Raw genomic sequence first — 18,533 nt, forward strand, 5'->3', positions numbered from 1 at the left:
TTTGTTCTTTGTGTGGTATTTAAATTACTCTGGCTCAATATGTCAGCTGGTTATCTGCAATCCAGGGTTTAAATTTACACCAATGTCTCAAAGGGAACGAATCCAAGAAACTTTGAACTTATTCTCTTAATGCCACTGAGGTCAAGCTTTTTACCTAATACATTATAAATGTATATATATATTTTTTTTTTATTAATATGAATGTATTTTATCGGTTATAAACTTACTATATGCCAAATGGTCTTGCAACTGGGTTTCAAGCTTGCTTTGCAGACTTTGGTCCCCTCATTTGCATGTCACAGTCAAGTGATGAATAGTCAAAAATTTCAAAAACTTGATTCATCCATATATTAAACACATAGTTGATGCTAAAAGTTCAGTTTAACTTTTCTAATAATGGAAACCAAGAGGGTAGTGTCAAACATTTAATTTGCATTAGTATTGTAATTGTGACCATGTGGTATACTTCAGCTGATAGCGCCTCTGTATTCGGTACAGCTTGAACTGCTCACACATTTCAAAAGTTCAGGTATGTGTGCCTTCTGGCAAGTGAGACTTTAATTTGATCTCAAATCATTTTTGTGGAACTTCACTATTGTTTTTTTTTTTTTTCTTTCTTCCCTGAAAAATGAGAAATCAAAACATTTGATTCATAATCCAAATTCAAAGTCTGGAACTTTACCTACAAGCTTCAATTTTAATCTGACAGTGGATTTACGCATTTCCTTTTAAAGCAAAAGTGAAGCACTGTTATCTTAAAGCTGAACATTCTCCAAGTGATCTTAAAACTTATGGTCTGTGTAAAGCAAAACACAAAAGACGGTGCAACAATGCATAAAGCTGAATTCACTGCACCAACATTGTCTTCTGTTGATTTTTGTCTGATAACGCAGCAGTTATAACATCAGGATTTTGTTAGAGCAGAGCGACAGGGCAGAAATGCTTTAAACATAGTTTTAATGCGCAGATTTTCAGGCAGTTCTGACAGAGGCGGGGTGATCGGGAGGGGGGGTGAAAAAAAAATAAAAAAATTGGTATTTTATTGATTATTGGAGGTGTTTCTACGTGCCAGAGGGCGACGAATGTGGTATCAATAATAGTACTAACGGGAAAGTGAAGAAGGCAGAATGAGCCAGCACAGTATTGCAGGTGGTGATGGACCAAAGGGGTGAAAACGAAGAAGGAAATAATGACAGGTCAGTCTGCTAACCTAACACTACACTACACTGATGCTCCCACCACAATGCACAGTGAAGTGAAACATCTCTCTGTGAGCAGTAGGGGGGTTAGGGGCGCCAGCGCTGGGTTTCGCCCGGGGCGTAAATCAGTGTCGGACCACCACTGAGTTCTGATCTATTGGCTGTCTAAAATATATATATATATATATATATATATACACGAGACAGAAAGTTGGCTCATGAGTCAAGTTGGATGTATCCATGCAGGAGTGATTCAAACTCCAACTGCATATAATTTTTTTTAAAAAGACTATTCCTGATTTGCATATTTAAACATAAATTTCTACACAGAGATTTTTTGTCAAAAACAAGAATTTGGATTGGGACGTTCCATTACAGTCATCAAAGTCATTTTCTTTTAAGTAGCAGTTTATCGTAGCCACAAGGCAGTCATTTTGATAAAAGCTTTACATTTTCCCAGTCCACATTTTTTTTGTTACTGATACATGTTTACGATTTGCAAAAACTCACCTGCGCCTTGTAGATCAAGTTCATATCTGTCTCTGTAAGCAAATGAGTATCAACATTTCAGACTTTCTGAACTCCTAAACTTGCTCTATAAATCGGGTGGAAACTGAACCGGGCGGACCGGCCTTCTGTAAATCTGCAACTAGATAAATGATTCCACTGTGGATTTAATATTTGGGAATTTACCATGAATAAACGCACAAGCAAGCCAATGCACATTTGACAAGAAAATAAAATCTAGTTTTTCTGGACTTGGTATGCCCAAATGAGTATCATGGAGGTTTATGGTGTGGCAAGTTTACACGTTTGCCGAAAAAAACTAGACCCCGTCGAGTTAAGATGCCAGAGATTTAAGAACTCCCAGGAAAAATGAAAATAAGCACTGTGTCCTACACCAGTGTCTCCAGAGATGCAGGAGAGGTGTTTCTGTGTGGGAAATCCAAGACTCAGCATCATTACTTGCGTTAGAAATTGTTCATTTGGGGTGCTGTCAGACTGAGGTTAAGGAAGGTGTTGAATGTGGTCTGTGGATTACTGCATGTTCCTGTCAAGATTGAAACGAATCATCTTTGGACACATCACTGTTTACCTTGGAGGAGCACATCAGGTCCAAAAGTGTTTCAGTGTTTAGTGTTAAGTTGTCCAGGGTGCCATTTGGAATATGTCTGGATTCTGCTGTCCTCTGTCTCAGGAGCTGATCTTGTTCAGGAAAGAATAAAAAACCCTTTTTGTGGCTCTGGTATGCAATGTGATCCAATGATGTGAACCCAAATGATTAAGTTAAAGAAACTTAATAAGAAATCTTAAAGAACTTTTGGACAAATTTAAAATATGTTTGTGTGGTTGCTGAGCAAATAGAGGGCCTGTCAGCAGGTTTCACTCCGCAGTGAGAATCCCATCTTGGCTCCAGTCTCAGCCAGGGTGTGCAGGGTGAGCGCGAGGATGCACACACACCACAGTTCATGACCAGTATGTATGTTCAGTACAGAACGTAAAGATGGCGGCATTGTTCGCTCCTTGGAGATCATGTTAGTTTTCATATGTAGATGCTAGTGGAGCTTGGCCAAACATGGTTAACTCCGGCCTGAACTGTCTATCAACCCCACCCCTTGTTGGACACGGTCCAACACCAGCGAAACACTTCTGGTGCAGTCCGGTCAAAATACAAAAGTGAGAGTGGATTAAAAATGTTTCGGATCAAACTGGAATCTTTCACTGGTGTATGAAGCTGTTTCTTTTTTGCGAGTGTTTCTTTATCTTCAAAATATACAGGTCTTTCTTTTTTGAGTGTTAGCAGACAGTTATGACAAGGAGAGGAGACGAGGAGGAGTGGGGCGTGTCTGTGTATTTCACGCTATGATGATTGAAGGCCTGTATTAACACTGTGAAAGTTTATTTTTTTTTTACCTTTCCACCTCCTCGATATTTCTTCCATCCTCTCACTTTCTCATTTCACCATTCACTCTGAGCCGGAGGCTGCGCTTTCTCTTCATATCAACAGCAGAGAAACTGTCAGTTTTTACTCTCAGTGTTCACAACCTCACATCCGAGAGTTTTCAGGAGTTGCATACTGTCTAAACTCTTCATTTGACTGCTCCTCACAAAGGTTCCTCCCTTTGGCACAGCCATCTGCATGTCGTGGATTTGCTTTTTCCTCTCTTCAGCACAGGTCTGAGGTAAAACTTTTGAACTTCTCTCCGATAGAAATAGCTTGAAATGAGTCAACATTCAGGGATACAGGTGCAGCGGAAAATATGGATTGTGATCATTTGCCTGAGTGGCGCAATTTCATCGGTGCAAAGCCAAAACTCTTTGCATGACGTGAATGCAATATCACAAATTCCCTCCGAGACACCTGAAGCAGAAGCCACCATTCATCCATCGGCGATTAACACAGGAAGGAAGTTGCAAGACACACATGTCACCGGTAAGCTTTTGCAATTTTTCTGTTTGCATTCGCTCGCTCTTGGCCGGCAAATAATTTGTTCGCTGAAAACATTTGACGTGTTCTTGTTCATTCAAGAGGGTAATTATTGCAGTGTCTGTAATCTTTGTCCTGCTTTTGTTTTCTGGCGCTCTTGCCTTCCCGAAGAGGAGAGCGAGAATGAGCAGCCCCAAATAGACAAAGAATTAAGGATGGAGCAGGGAAAAGTTGATCTGAAAGAACTGGAGGCGGGAAGAGGAAAGAGAAGCGCCCGGAGCAGGAGGAAACATGCCCCTACAGTAGAAGCCATCGCATATAGAATAGTAAGACTGCAGAAACACTGGAATTTACTGTGTGAATAAAGAGGCTTTTACCATTTTGTTTGAAACTGTGTTTGTTAGTATTTACTCAGCCCTTTGGTCAAACACCGGTTTCCTGCTGCTTATTGTAGGCAGGTTTGGGCCAACCTCTGATGGGCTGGAGACGGCGTGGAAAAGGAGAGATGGAGAGCAGCGCTCTCATGGCTGCCCTGAAGGAACTGCACGCAGAGAAGAGAAGGCTGCTGGATAACGGGAAGACACACGAGGAGGAGGAGGAGGAGGAGGAGGAGGACGAAGATGATGATGATGATGAGGATGAAGATGAGGAGGATGATGATGATGATGAGGAGGAAGAAGAGGTTTAAAGTTTTTGTATAATTGAAACAGTCCTTCTTTAATTCACAAAATCATCCATTTATGGTATTGAGTCATTTCTTTTTTCATTTCAGGAAGAGGAGGAGGAGGAAGAGGAGGAGGAAGAAGAGGAGGAGGAAGAGGAAGAAGAAGAAGAAGAAGAAGAAGAGGAGGAGGAGGAGGAGCCGACTGAGCTTCCCACCAATCAAACAGAAACACACTCCAACATTTCAGAGTGTCAGACCACTGACAGAGAAATCAGCTGCAGAGGCATCGGCCTGACTCACCTGCCTGTCTTCCAGAACCTGGAGGTCACAAAGATAGACATGGCAGGTGTGTACAGTATGTGTGTCAGAGCATGACAGAATGGTTCAGAATGATGAAGGTGTAATCTGATACCTGCATTAATTGTACTTGGACGACCTCATTTTTTAGTCTCCCCACAGGGTTTTTACTCACAGGGTTGATAGGCTGTCAAAGTTACTCTGGTACTGTACTTAACCACAGATATGTCAGCATAGCATGACAGGTTCAAGTGAGATACCTCATCACACTCATGTCAGAGGGCTTTACGATCCATATTCTCCGCTTACATATAAGACACATTGTTGTATGTCATTTTTTCTTTAAAGAGAACAACATCGGAATCATCACTCCACAAACTTTCCTCGGCCTGACCAATCTGGACACACTGGACCTGAGCCACAACAAACTGGACGATGAGTCATTCAGCCAAAATCAGCTGTTTGTGAGTAACACTGCTTTCTCAAACTGGCGCCTGCCGACCCGCAGTTCCAGTTCAGCCTGCTCTGCCTGCAGTCGACAAGTTTTCCAACTGTAGGTTTTCCTTCCTGCATTGTCTTTCTTAATGCCTGTCTCCAGAAAACCTTGACCGTTTTTTTGTGAATCATCTTTTCTCCTCCAACATTGGAGGAAGAAGAGGTGGGGGGCCAGTTAAACACAAGACAAGTAAGAGAGCTTAAGAAAAAAGTAGAGTAGACACAAATGAGCAATCTTTTTTTTTTTTAACCAGGGTTTGTTTTTTGGTGAAAATGTCTGATCTATAAACTTGCTGGTAATAAAATCTGTTGAAAGAGAAAAAAAAACATTATATCACACACACAAGAAAGCTAAAATACATTATATATATAAAAATATATGTGTTGGACTGAAGGTAAATATTCATTGGAATATTCAATATTCTATGATTTTCGTCCAGCCACATCTGGGCTGGACTTAAAATCAACAAACATAACAAGAAAATGTCGGAAAAATTGAACAAATGTAAAAAATATGGATCTGCTATCTCACCCTTCAATCTTGTGTGTTTTGAGGAGCCTTTTTCTCCCTCTTACAGAGCATCTGCAGCCTGCTAAATGTGAATGAGTGAGTTTTATGAGTCACTTTAAATCTATTAAAATAAAAAGCAGACCTGACCCATCATCATAAAAATAAAACTAGAGTGACGAAAAGGCATTAAACAAATCAACTCCAAGAATAACCTCCGGTATAACCTCTGAGTGATCACTGGCCAAACTCAGGTCCTGACCACACTGAGGCAGCCACCACGCTCTGACCAATTATTGCTTGCCACCACTGATATGCTGTCACGGCATTGGCTGGATGAGCCTGTTGGAAAACAGCTGCAGCCAATGATGCGTTGAATAAAAGGAAATTATTTTTGGAGGAATATATTTTTTTCATCATTTTCTCCTCACATTGCCATAATGACAGAGGAGTGATGGACTGGCGAGAGGGTGAGTGCAGGGATTCTGTCCACTGCTACTCACACAACCACCACAGCAGCGCTCACTAAAACGCCACCCACAGTGGCTTTACTAAAAATACAGCATGATAAATGACATGGAGGAGATGCAGAGAATGGAAATGCTTTCATTTGGTGAATTTCTGTGAACTCAAGTTGGGATGAAAATTATGGACCAAGAGTCAAGTATCCATTTTGTATCTTTTATTGTCTTGGCCCGCTCAGCACTTTTTTTTTCTTTCTCCCCTGTATGTCATGCAGAACTTGAGTTCTCTGAAGAAACTAAATTTAGATGACAACCAGATCACCAGGATCCCAGCGTTGCCACCATCTCTGGAGGAACTCAAGATTAAGAAGAACAAGCTTAGCGCACTCACCCCTCACTGCTTCAAAGGTACAGCTTGTGTCTCTGCAGATGAAGCAGACACTACAAAACACAATCTTGTACAAAAATGGTGATATTTCTCATTTCCCTTTTAGGTCTGATAAACCTACTGAACCTGGAGCTGGAGGAGAATATCCTTCACGAAGGCAGTGTGTCACCTTTAGCTTTTAGACCACTGCAGAAGCTTGTATACCTGCAGCTGGAAAACAACCGCTTCCGTTCCCTCCCGCTGGGCCTTCCTTCATCTCTTCAGGTGTGCTTGTCTTGTCTCCTGTTCAATCAATAAAATGTTAAGTGGCACGAATCGAAATGTAGGAAATCTAACTTATTACAAATTTGGGCAAGTAAATGATATAACATTACTTGCTGAAGATGAGGAAAAACTTGAAAATGCACAGTGTTTAGCACAAAGATTTGTATCCAGATCACTGCGAATGCTCCAAATAAGTTGCTCCTGTCTGTCTTTCTTGTTTAAAGGTTCTCAAAATGAATGCAAATCTGATAGAAGAAGTGACAGAGGGGGCACTGAGGGACTGCATGCATTTGAGAGTCTTGGACCTGAGTCACAACTACATACACGAACAAAGCATCGCCACACATGCCTGGACCCGTCTGAAGTACGTACATCCATCCATCCATCCATCCATCCATCCAACCATCCAGTTTGATGTTTTGCAGTTCCTTAATATGCCACAGGACGGCAGTCTACTCCCATTTTGGAACCCAAATAATATTGTGCCTGGGGCTTTTTAATTAAGTAACACATTCCCATCGATGAATAGAAAAAAAACATTTTCAAATTGAGCGGTGATAATTTACGATTTCTATAATTAACCATTGCAGGCTGACACTGTTTTTCATTAGAAATCAGCACTGCCTCTCCTGCACTATGTCTGACATCAATAAGTCTTCTCTACAAAGACAGACATTTACTCTCTCTTTCTTCTCGTCAGACTCTCACTCACAGACACACACAGGAATTCTCACATATCACACAAATTATGACGGCTGACTTTGTGCACTTAGATGAGCAGGCGTGTGGTTGAGAGCTTTAGGGCAACTTGTGTGCCTGTATGTGTGTTTGTGTGTTTAAATATAGTGAATTCCGGTGGGTTTTACTTTGCTCCCTGGGATCCTTGCGAACCACAGTGGGAGCTTCAGGGAAAACTTGGGAAGAGGGAATGTGGACGAGGGAGTGCAAGAGAGGCAATTGTGGAGACTTTGTATGAGCTGCATGGAGTACAAAGTTATAAAGTTGAGAGGGTATAATCAGGAGAAATTTAACTGAAGAAATGTTTGGATCTTGTAATCGTGGATGGAAAGCTGTAGAAAAAAAACGAAAAAAAAAAACTTTAAGAGATCACGGTTCACTGAAAACCATTTAAACAGGCTTTCCAGAGATTTAATTTGAATTCTGACTCCAGTAATATTCGATTCCTGACACTTGACCTAGTTAGTTGTAAAAGCAGCAACATTCCCACTGATACTCCAGACTTATTAGCTGATCCTCCGTTTTACGAGCTTCCCTCAGCTCTGCATAGACACCAAATTACAAACCAATGCAGGCCGCCCTGAACTCTACTCCACAGAATAGGGTCACTAATAAGAATGATGCAAAGGAAGAATTCTACATTTGTTAGAATTGTCTGCTATTCTGCAGACTTATAATAGCAAAAAGTATGTAGAACCATCACTGCAGAGGTGTTTTCATGAGACAATTCCTCTGAGGCATGTGACGAAATGGGGCAAGGCAGGAAAGTAGGGACAAACAAAATGAAAAATATATTGCTTAATGCTGTGTGCTGTTTCTAGTTAGTGGGTGCCTCTGTTCCCTGTGACGGAGTCAGTGTTTTTGTTCTCCCCTGCAGTTGCTGCAGCTGGCAGATACTGGAGTTTTACAACTGGGGAAACTGGACCTGGGAAATGTTTCAGGCAGATTAGGTGATCTGCTAGAATCAAACTTCATCATATGTTCTCATAAATAGTGTTTACTGTGGCAGGCAAAAATATTTATTAGACATATGCAAATAAAATGTGATTTAATTTCCAAAAGATATAAAGTTACATTTGAATTTTGTCATTCAGAGTTAAAAATAAAAAAAAGGAAAAGAATCTGGAGTGAAATGTGGGCACCATGCATGGTCAGTATTTAGAAAACAACCCTGAAGGCAAATCTTGTAAATGTTTTTTGGAGCCAGCGATTGTTCTCGTTTTGTAGATTTCGTAAAAGTCTCCCAGTTCTGTGAGATCCTTGAGTTGTCTTGTGAGACTTGTGTTTTTTCGAGGTCTTTCCCTATTCTCTACAATGTTTAAGGTCAGGAGACAATAAAAGTCACAAGAAAACCTTCAACTTGCACCTCTAAGATAGGACATAACACCTTCAGGGTGGGTTTCCCCTCTTATAGAAGACATTTGACATCTTGAGCCATTTTAGAGACGGTGTGATGTCTGCCACCACAATCTGCTTCTGTTCGGCTGAATCCATTCTGCAATCATACGAGGGAAACATTCCCAACGCTGCCAAGCCCTAAGCGTGATAGATCCACCCCTAAGCTTAACAGACAGAGAGGTTTCTATTTTATGAAACTCAAGACTTATTTCCAGAATATATCATGGTTTGGTGGTGAAACTCAAAGAAGGTTACCAATGATTCCTCTAATAAGGTAGGTCATATTTTTGCAGGGACTGCTGCAGAGTCGAATGGTGCAGACTCTGGAGTCTATCAACATGTCGATCAATTCATTCATTTTCACAGTGCTAGTCAGCTGCTTAAAGGAGCTTGTGACTATTTTTTGGTGGGACAAAATCTGAGCGGGCAGAGTTTGTATAAACCTTTGAAATTTGCATCACTTTGCCTTTTTTTTTTTTTAAAGTAATGAATGTATACAAAGTACAGCTCTAACAAGCTAATCAAAGTCTGAGACCTTCGTCTGGGAGCTGAGATCTCTAGGAGGAGCCACACTTTTGCATGGAACAATTTTACAAAACAACAATAATACAATAATTACTTTTATTTATACTTTTTTGGAGATTCTTTGACCCACTCGACTATTCAATCAGAAAACAGTTGTTTGCCACTGTACGTGGACATTGTTTAGTGCACGTGTCATAGTTGTATTGTCATCCAGATTCCAGGTTTCTTAGATCAGTCTCGTGTTGTTGTTGGGTTGTTCTGTAGGTGTCTTCACATTTGCTGTCACAGTTCATACGTCATATATGCATATGAACAAGTTATGCATATGTCCTCAAAACTGTACGTAAGTACGCTTAAGTAAGTGCACAATTCTTGTTCTATGCAGTATCCCTCTATATGCCAAAATAACTGTGTATTTTTTAATTACATATCTTACTTTAGATGACATTTCAAATGCAGGAATTTTATTTGTGATGCAGTGTTTTCTACTTTGGTATGTTTACATTTATTTATGTTACCTATCCAAATTCCTTTTCCACCTATGTCGACATTTGAGCCCCACTTTTTGTGTGTGTCTGCGTCTAACCAGATACTAGCGTTATGCAAGCTGGTCGTGCAGTAGCATACAAATACAATCAGCCATCTCTGACTTTCCTCAGGGGCAAAACAGCAGCCTTTAAACACACAGCTGCATACTTCTAAGCGCACACCTGCCCGTTCATCTCCTCCTGCTTTGTTATAAACTTGTCGGCTCAAATTAATGCTTTAAATGCCTTCATATCTGCTCCATCCCGAGTCAGTCAAACCCTGCTGCCAGCCAAGAAACCTGACACAACAGTCCACAATAAAAACCAGAGTGTGTTATGAATTATTTATACTCATTAAAGCTACATAAACACCCATGTCTGAAATGACAAAATTTTATGGATGATGTGTTTTCAGTTGTTGATTTTTATATATGCCATCAAACATTTTTATTGGGAAAATAATTGTAATCTGATTTGTGTGTGTGTGTGTGTGTTGGTTCTGCAGCTTAATATAACAGCCTTAAATGGGTCATCACATTGCGTATGTTTAAGTCTGGCAGACAGGATGTTGTGGGAGATTTATGCAGATTTTTCAGCACTGCAGGCTCAGACTGACTGCATGGAAGTGCAAGTTCGGTGATCATCGCACCAAAGTTGTGGGTGTAGTTCTGTGCTGCGATGTGTCTCCGCCTGATAGGACTTGTACTGGAAGTTCTTGTTGTATTTGGCCCAGGACCAGGTTTTGTAACAAGCTTACATAAATAAGAAAACAAGGAGTAGAGCACATGCCGTTACACATTATCACCAGTGGCGATTCTAGAGATTTATACATGGGGTGGTAGAGGGGTGGCAGGCATATATTGTGGGGTGGCAATTTTTTTTTAGGAAGCCCATCGTACTTTGTACTTTATATGAGCCCATATACAACAGTTTTTTTCAACACCCAAGTGTGATAAATTCAATATTTGATCTACATACATGAGCATTCCACTTTTTAGTATATTAAAACAGTGTTTCCCTTGGGATTATTGTAGCAGCAGAAATGTTTTCCCCCCATTAACAATAACAAAATATGTATATCAACTGATTGCTATTCAGTATCAAATTTACAGAAGCTGTATGTGACGATTGCTGTGCTGTGCAGCAAATCTCTTAACAAACTCATCCAAATCTAATTTTTTTGCACGTTTAGACTCAATCTCAAACTGAGAATTGCTAAACCTGAGTCTGTTCTCTGACGTAGTTGAACGCAGTTGATTTTTGATGAGTTTAAGAGCTGAAAAACTCCTGTATGGTTCCAAAAAACACGGAAATTCTGCTAGCCTTAGCCACCACTAGCATATTAGCCAACGCCAACTAGCAGACTTTTTAAGAACGGTTCATAGAACAAAAATGATATGAAATGCCACAACTTCAATTGGTTTCAGCTCAATATGTCAAAGGCTAGCCAGTAGCTAGCTAGTTATCAACGTTATTCAGTTAGGTAGCGCCAGCTATAGTTACCGAACTGGCTTGAAAAGCTATCTTGTGGCTAACCGTGACATGAGGTAAAACGTAGCTAGTGGTTATCTGGAGATTTTCTTGTGCAAATCCGTTTCATGAATGAGACCCGAACTGGCTTGAAAATAATAATACTACTGTAGTGACTTCACGGAGGCTCTGAGACAGGCGGTTGCCGAACTGCTCTTTATTAAGTTTTACACTAGCAGTACAATCACAGAACACGGGTGACTCTGTCCTGCTCCGCAACCAACCCCAGGAGAGCACCAGACCTGCACACTGACTGGCCCACGCCCACTCCTCTCCCTAATCACCAGCCCACACCTGAGTGACATGACCTGCGGTCCAGTGATTGACAGGGAGAGGAGGAAACAAGCCAGTCCGTGTGCTTTTACCTTAATTCTGGGTCGTTACAATACTTTTATTTTGTACAGCGCCTTCTATCTATGAGGAATTATAAACGTTTCGAAACCATATTACACTTTGATGAATGTATCATGATTTTGTGTGAATGACAATTTATTTTCGCTGCGTTTGAACAACAGGATTACGATATACATTTGTGGTCAAATATGTACCGCATTTTTATGGGTGGGTGAAGTCACACTCTGAAGTAGACCTGCGCTGTGGGTTACAGGGGGCTGGTGACCGTGATCTGGACTTCACTTCAATGAATCACTCCAACTTTACTTAAACTATAGTTGTTACTTCTTCAAATGGGTTGAAGACACGGACAAGAGGCTCCTCACTGTCAAAGTCACCACAACTTCAGAGTCCGGCTTCAAACGTTCACTTCATGTGCTAGGTTTTGACATACAGCAGGATAAATTAGCTGCTAGCCTACTGCTGTCTGTATCCTACTCATGAAAGTACCCAACTTTCGAGAAACGTATGCTGCTCCTGTCCTGAACGGTTTCATATTCAATTTATCCTGTTAGCAACAACAAAAAAGAAACTGACTAACTGGTTTGCAGGCTGCGGTTTTAGCTAAAACGTGTGCCCTCCTCTCGTCTTTTAGCTGTTCCTCTTACATAAAGTTTGCTGAATAAAGTTCCCCTGCACACTCAGAGCAAATTACGACATAAATCATTATATTACCATACCTTATTGTATGAATCCGATAAATCCAGTTAATGGATGCAGGCTCTCTGATCCTGTTTCGCGGGAGCTGCAGGTGACAGGCAGTGTTCATCTCGCGTTGACTACTGAGCAGGGTTGCCAGATGTTGAACGATAAAATAAGCCATAGCCGCCCAGACCTGCATGGTCACTCGAAAAACTGATCAGAAATCAGCTGTCTGCAGCATCAGTCCGACCATTATTGTGTTAGTTCAAAATGTAAAACTGATCCGTCAGCCAGCCATCACCATTGACTGACAGCGTTTCTCTTGTTTGTTGTGTGGACGAACTTGATCAATTACCTATCAGATCTAGGGTGGCCATCGGGGTGACCAATGACATTTCAGTGGTGGCCCTGGCCACCCTTGGCCACTACCTAAAATCGCCATTGATTATCACGCCAGCGTTGCTAAAATATCACACAGATGTCAAAATAAAGCCACAAAATGAAGCCAAAATGAAGCCACTGGATTTAAGCGATCTCTGGTTCGCATCCAAAGATTTCCTCAAGGGTTACAAACACATCTTATTTGCAATCGTAGCATGAATCCAAATACTCACAGTGAGGACACAAAGTATGGGTGCAGTAAATTGTTAAAGCCTTAGCTTTAAATAATTCAAATATGCTTCAGTCTGTTTGCAATCCATTTGACAAATGGTGTTAAATGCTTCCAGATATTATTCAGTTTCAATAAATTCAGCACACATAGGAGCACACATGCTGCTTTAATAAATCTGAAGTCATGTCCTGCCATCATGGATCCATCACTGCACTTTTAAGTCCAGGCTAAGTCTTTTTTTTGCTTACTTGGCACAGCCGCTCTCTCTGGCGTACCTTTCCTGGCGTGGTTGCCAAAGTTCCTCAACCAGCATGCATAGCGCTGTGCCAAGCCCACAGATGGAAATGTGTATATCTTGTATATTGTAATTGTACTTTTTCTTCTTAAGGCAAGCAGAATTTAAGCTTGATCACACCTATTTGCACAAAACCATGGACATCCTTATTTGTGTACACAGAAACATGTGGTTTGCCTCTTCTTGAACATTCTGGAAATGAAGTAATACTGAGTAATAATCTTGCAGATTGACTTTCTGTTTGAACATACAAGACGTGTTACAAAATTAGGATTTTTAAAATGAATTTTTACACCTTCAGACATGTCTTTCTGAATCTGTCTGTGAGGGTGTTTACTTGTCTGTGTACAACAGAATTTCTGCTGCAAGTCATCTTGCATGCACACTAGTGTACATGGGTGTGTTTGTGTGTAGGTGCCAGTGGGTGGGAGTGAAGAGGGTGGAGGAAGAGAGGACTGTGTGTCCTTTTGCTCATTAATACCATGTGGAGCTCCAAGCAGTGGCGGACTGCTGCTGAGCTTCCTGGCAAATTTTTAGAATACAAATCAACAACAGAAAACTGGTCTGAACTGGTACAGAGACACAAGGGGGATGATATATTTGAGGTTTGATTTTCAAGAGGAAACTATTTTTTTCAAAAGTCATATTTCTGCAATGCATATGCAGCTTAAAGAGTGCAAGAGGTGCCTTTTGTGGTTGCTTGTTTCGAGTTAAATCTGTTTTCGTGCTCTTTCTCCTCTGAGTCTTAAGTTTGGATTCAGTAACTTATTTATGATTATCCTTAGCTGATGTTTTATTGCCGCTTTTTAAGCAGAAAGGAATCCTAAAGTTCCCCAAAGTCACATCTGGACTTTGTGTGACCACATTGAAGGAGGAGAACTCCCTGCTTATGCTGAGTTGTAATGTTTTACCCCCAAATGATCAGAAATGGTCAGATCCCCCCAAATGCCTTTTATGGATTTTTATTGTCACCTGTCATCTAGCTGATTGAACTGCAGAAACACCCCATTTCAACTGTCCTCAGCATTCATCACCTCTCAGTCTCGTCCTACCTGTTGACACCCCTTTCATTTGTCTGTGTAGTCATTTGTTAGCCACCGGAGTGCGTTTTAGACTTTTGCTTGTTTAGTGGGGTCAGTGAAGAGCATAAAATGAGTTTCCTTGCTGTCAACTGTGCTGTAAACTCACAACATCTGTGTGGGATCTTTTAGCAAATATACTGAACCCCTGTGCTGCATCTTCGCCTCAGGCCCCACACATCTGCTCCTGTCATTCATTCTGTTTCCTGCAAACCAAACCAAATACTTTCATTCTCGTTATCTGCAACTCTGCCACAAATCGCCTCTTAAATTGCCATGCTCTCTTACATCGCACCTCCCGGGGTCCATTATTTTCTCTCTGGGTGTTCCTTTTTATTCCTCCACAGCTTTGCCTGCCCAGCAGCGCTATCCAGGAGTCCAGTAACTATTAAACATCCTCCTAGAGACCTGTAAAAGATTACATGCTGACATCACTATTCTGACTCCTCAATATTTAGGCATTCATTTTGTTCCTAAAAGTCAACTGTAAAAGTAAACATTTCACTTAGCCTTTAATTAAATTCCACATTTTTGAGGATAATGAAAATCTTTCTTCGTAAGGTGTTATGGCATGTCAGTCTGGACCGGAGTGGCTGACTGACCGATTGGCCAACAAAGCATTCTATAGCTGCATGACGAATACAGTCTTCAAGTATTTAGGTTAAATCATGATTTTTCTGTCTGTTTTTTTTTTCTCTCAGATCCCTGGAAGCTTTGGAACTGTCCCACAACCATTTCACCTCAGTCCCAATGTATTTGCCGCGTCCTCTCCGTAAACTCACCCTCCAACACAACAACATCAGTCACATTCCTGCCTTCACATTCCGTCACCTGCGGCCTGGCCTACAGTCTCTCCATCTATCCCATAATGCATTGAGCAATGAGGGCGTGGTGCAATTTGCTTTTGTCGGATGTTATCGGTCACTGAGTGAGCTCCTGCTGGACAACAATCTCCTGGGAGAGGTCCCTCGATGCATCAGGCAATTTAAGAACCTGCAGGTGCTGAGACTGGACAACAATCAGATCAGGTAAGGCTGCATTTAGAACTCAGTTTAACTTGAATGCCTTCTTGTAATCCAATCCTGCTGGTGTGATTTCCCCTGGAGCTGGGACAGAGATAAAGGACATTTCATGTCTGATGCTAATGAAAACTTCTTTTGCATTGTTACACAACTCGTATTTTGTTAAGACTTTTTAGAATAATGATCTGTGTTTTTTGAGAATGAAGACTCCCCGTCTGAACCTAAATGTTTGCATACTGTGGTTTCAGGCTGGTGAGGAAGTGGGCAGTGTGTCACCCACGTAACTCCACTTTGGCTTCAGTCCACCTGGAAAATAATCTCCTGGAAGTGGAGAAGATCCCCCCAAATGCCTTTTCCTGTGTCACTGATGCCCAGGGACTGGTCCTTTATCCACAGCTTGGCTAATAATACAAACATACACGAACTGCCACCCACACACTGCACATGGGTGCTTGACATGACATACTACCACACAGTATTTCTTTTTTTTTTTTTTTCTGATTTGTCCATCTTTAGTGCATGTGGAATCAGAGAGCTTTCAAGAAAAGAAAATCTGTATCATGATTCTTCACAAGCTGATCTTTTTTTCTCAGAGCCATCTTTTAATAACAAAATAGCTGTAACACTTTTGTATGCAATAAAGCACACGTCATTTATATCGTAACCGAAGTTATCATTATGTAAAATACTTGTGTTTTTTGTCTAAAATATCTTTCATTGAAATTTGTGATACTTTGGGAATTTTACATCTGAAAAAGATGACCATGTGTCTTCAGTTCAAAGCTGCTGTTCAGAGCTGCTAGGGCTTGCAGTAAGAGCCTTTAATCAGATGGCAATAAAGTAGGGGTATGACATGGATTCAGATGAGTCATGAAGCAGTCCAACCTGTCCTTAAAGACAGACAAAATGTCTGGTGTGAACCTAAAGGGACCATTAGAACAGAAATGTAAACATTGCGCTGGTACCCTATCACCAAATTAGCTCCAACATCCACAACCAGCCACTTAGTAAGCATGCATAGGGTTCCTTGGATTGTGAAGGGGGCCTCCGTCAGGGCCTCTTAACATGAAAAGATGACGCCAGTCATGGCAGGATTGTGTAGAGTAATTAGGTTGCAAGTATGTATGTATTTGAGAAGCAGGGCAGCCAATTTCATTTTGTGGCCAAGCAGCGGGGGAAATGAGAAAAATGCGAGGTACATGTCGGGGTTAAGATAAACTGAGACAACCAACAAGCTGGCTTTTTGTACAGAACTGAGCCATTGTTCTTAGAAAGTTTCAAAGCTGATCAGTGAAAAATGAGAAGAGAAGCAGTTCATTTCTTGTTAAGTCCAATGAAATGTGGCGAGGAGGGAAAGAATGAAGGAGATTTAAAACAGAAGGAAGATGAGGGGGGTTGGACAGGGAGCCAGATCTAATTCAGAGCTCTTTTCCCATTTGGAAATGTAAGCCACTCTTGTGCCATGCTAACAATATTGACTTTGCGACTGCCTGGATCTAAATGTCTTCTCTGTCTCTTTCTCTCTGTGTATGTATCGATCCCCACCTCTTACGATGCTCCACTCTTAAGTCTAATGATAGCAATGACCTCAGCTGATTCAAAGATGCTTCTAGTTTCACACGAGTGTGACATGAGTGGGAGTACTTCCTACAACAATGCTGCGTTATGGGCAAAAGTGGCCATGATGTGAATATAAAGTAGCAGAGGAAAAAATAACAAATCCTTCTACTTCTATTCCTCACAGCCCGTATTAATATTAGTATTTCCAATTAGGGATGTGAGTTGACATAATGGGCATCCTGAATGCATCATACTGTTTTACATCAGGTGTTGTATCATAATAAGAAATCTGTTTTCTCAGTTTCTCTCAGAAAATAAGTAACTAAATATTTTGCTCATGCAATTTGGAGCAACTGCAACTAAGTGCTGGAAAGTCTTTTTCATTTGTGAATCTACTTGTACCAAGACAACACATTTCACAGAATATCACTTGGCGTAAAGAATATTATTTCGTGGTAAAAAGTGGAACCATGTTTAGTGTGTAAAGTAATTTACAGACGGTGTACTTGCTGTGTAAACTAGTTGGCTCAAGGTATGAGATTTCAACAGAGCTGTGTTTCTGCAGCTCTAAAATGAAGAACAGAAGGTCTCCTGTGGACATCTGACAAACTCAGGATGAGAGACTGAGCGAGGCAAAAAATAAGAAAATGAAACTGGGTTATTGGGGGAGGCAGATGACAAGTGAACAATAATACAAGCGCACGGTGCATATATGATTGGAATATGCTGTATTACACCGTACGAAAAGACACTTCTCACTCTCTGTGCTTAGGCATGTAATCACATGTTAGCTTTCTGCTCTTTTCTGTGCATGTGGTGCAGTCTCCATAATTGTACAGTCATTTTGTAAATAGCACATTACTGTCTAAGAAACTACACACTCACATTTATATTGCAGTTCCTTCACATTGCAGGTTCATCTGAAGCTTTGCACTAAAACAATAAGACTGGATCACTTCTGTGGATCTCTCCAAAGCAGTTTCTGTACAGATGGATGTTTTGGCTTTTCTGTTTAAACCCCCCCACACAGCTTGTCAGAAAGGGTATTTTGAAATCTGACAGGGTTGCCACTTCAATGCAATCCATCATGAATGTGTGCGTCATGGTTAAATTGTTCAACTGACATCGCATAATATGCAACAGATGTTTTTCATCTCGTCGACCTCAAGCCAGATCCCGTTTGTAAGCGGTTGACCGTAGAATGGTGTCAAACTTTTCTTCTTCCCATGTGCTGTCTGTTCCACCCGGAGAGCAGTTTCCTGTGTTTGTTATTGGACAAGAAGGGGGTGCTGGCTGATAAAATAAAAAGGCCCAGTACACACAGAGTAAAGCAGCGGAAGAATTCTCCTCCTGACTCAGGTGGTCATCAGAAAGAAAAAGAAGTGAGGAGAAGATGGCTAAAGGGTGTAGGATAGGGACAGTTCCTTTGACGGAATACACGAGACTGAGTTCCAATGTTAAAGGTCATCTATTTGAGGTCAACAAGAATGTGCATGCTGCAGGC

At 41.0% G+C, this 18,533-nt stretch overlaps 1 protein-coding gene and 1 long non-coding RNA gene across 2 annotated transcripts; both read left to right on the plus strand.

Annotated features, from left to right (window-relative positions):
• Positions 1-3,147: 3,147 nt before the first annotated feature.
• LOC142390298 (uncharacterized) lies at positions 3,148-4,198 on the plus strand. Its single transcript, XR_012770448.1, has 3 exons — positions 3,148-3,633; positions 3,799-3,953; positions 4,082-4,198. It is a non-coding gene; the product is annotated as an uncharacterized LOC142390298 (long non-coding RNA).
• Positions 4,199-4,286: 88 nt separating this feature from the next.
• Positions 4,287-16,102, plus strand: LOC142390132 (extracellular matrix protein 2). Its single transcript, XM_075475502.1, has 8 exons — positions 4,287-4,316; positions 4,400-4,637; positions 4,937-5,052; positions 6,331-6,463; positions 6,550-6,707; positions 6,932-7,071; positions 15,149-15,475; positions 15,718-16,102. Exons 1-8 carry the CDS (start codon positions 4,287-4,289, stop codon positions 15,872-15,874), a joined length of 1,299 nt encoding a protein of 432 aa, XP_075331617.1. The 3' UTR covers positions 15,875-16,102.
• The last annotated feature ends 2,431 nt before the right edge of the window (positions 16,103-18,533 follow it).

The sequence above is a fragment of the Odontesthes bonariensis genome, chromosome 10 (assembly GCF_027942865.1).
Source record: "Odontesthes bonariensis isolate fOdoBon6 chromosome 10, fOdoBon6.hap1, whole genome shotgun sequence".
In the NCBI taxonomy this organism is placed as follows: domain Eukaryota; kingdom Metazoa; phylum Chordata; class Actinopteri; order Atheriniformes; family Atherinopsidae; genus Odontesthes; species Odontesthes bonariensis.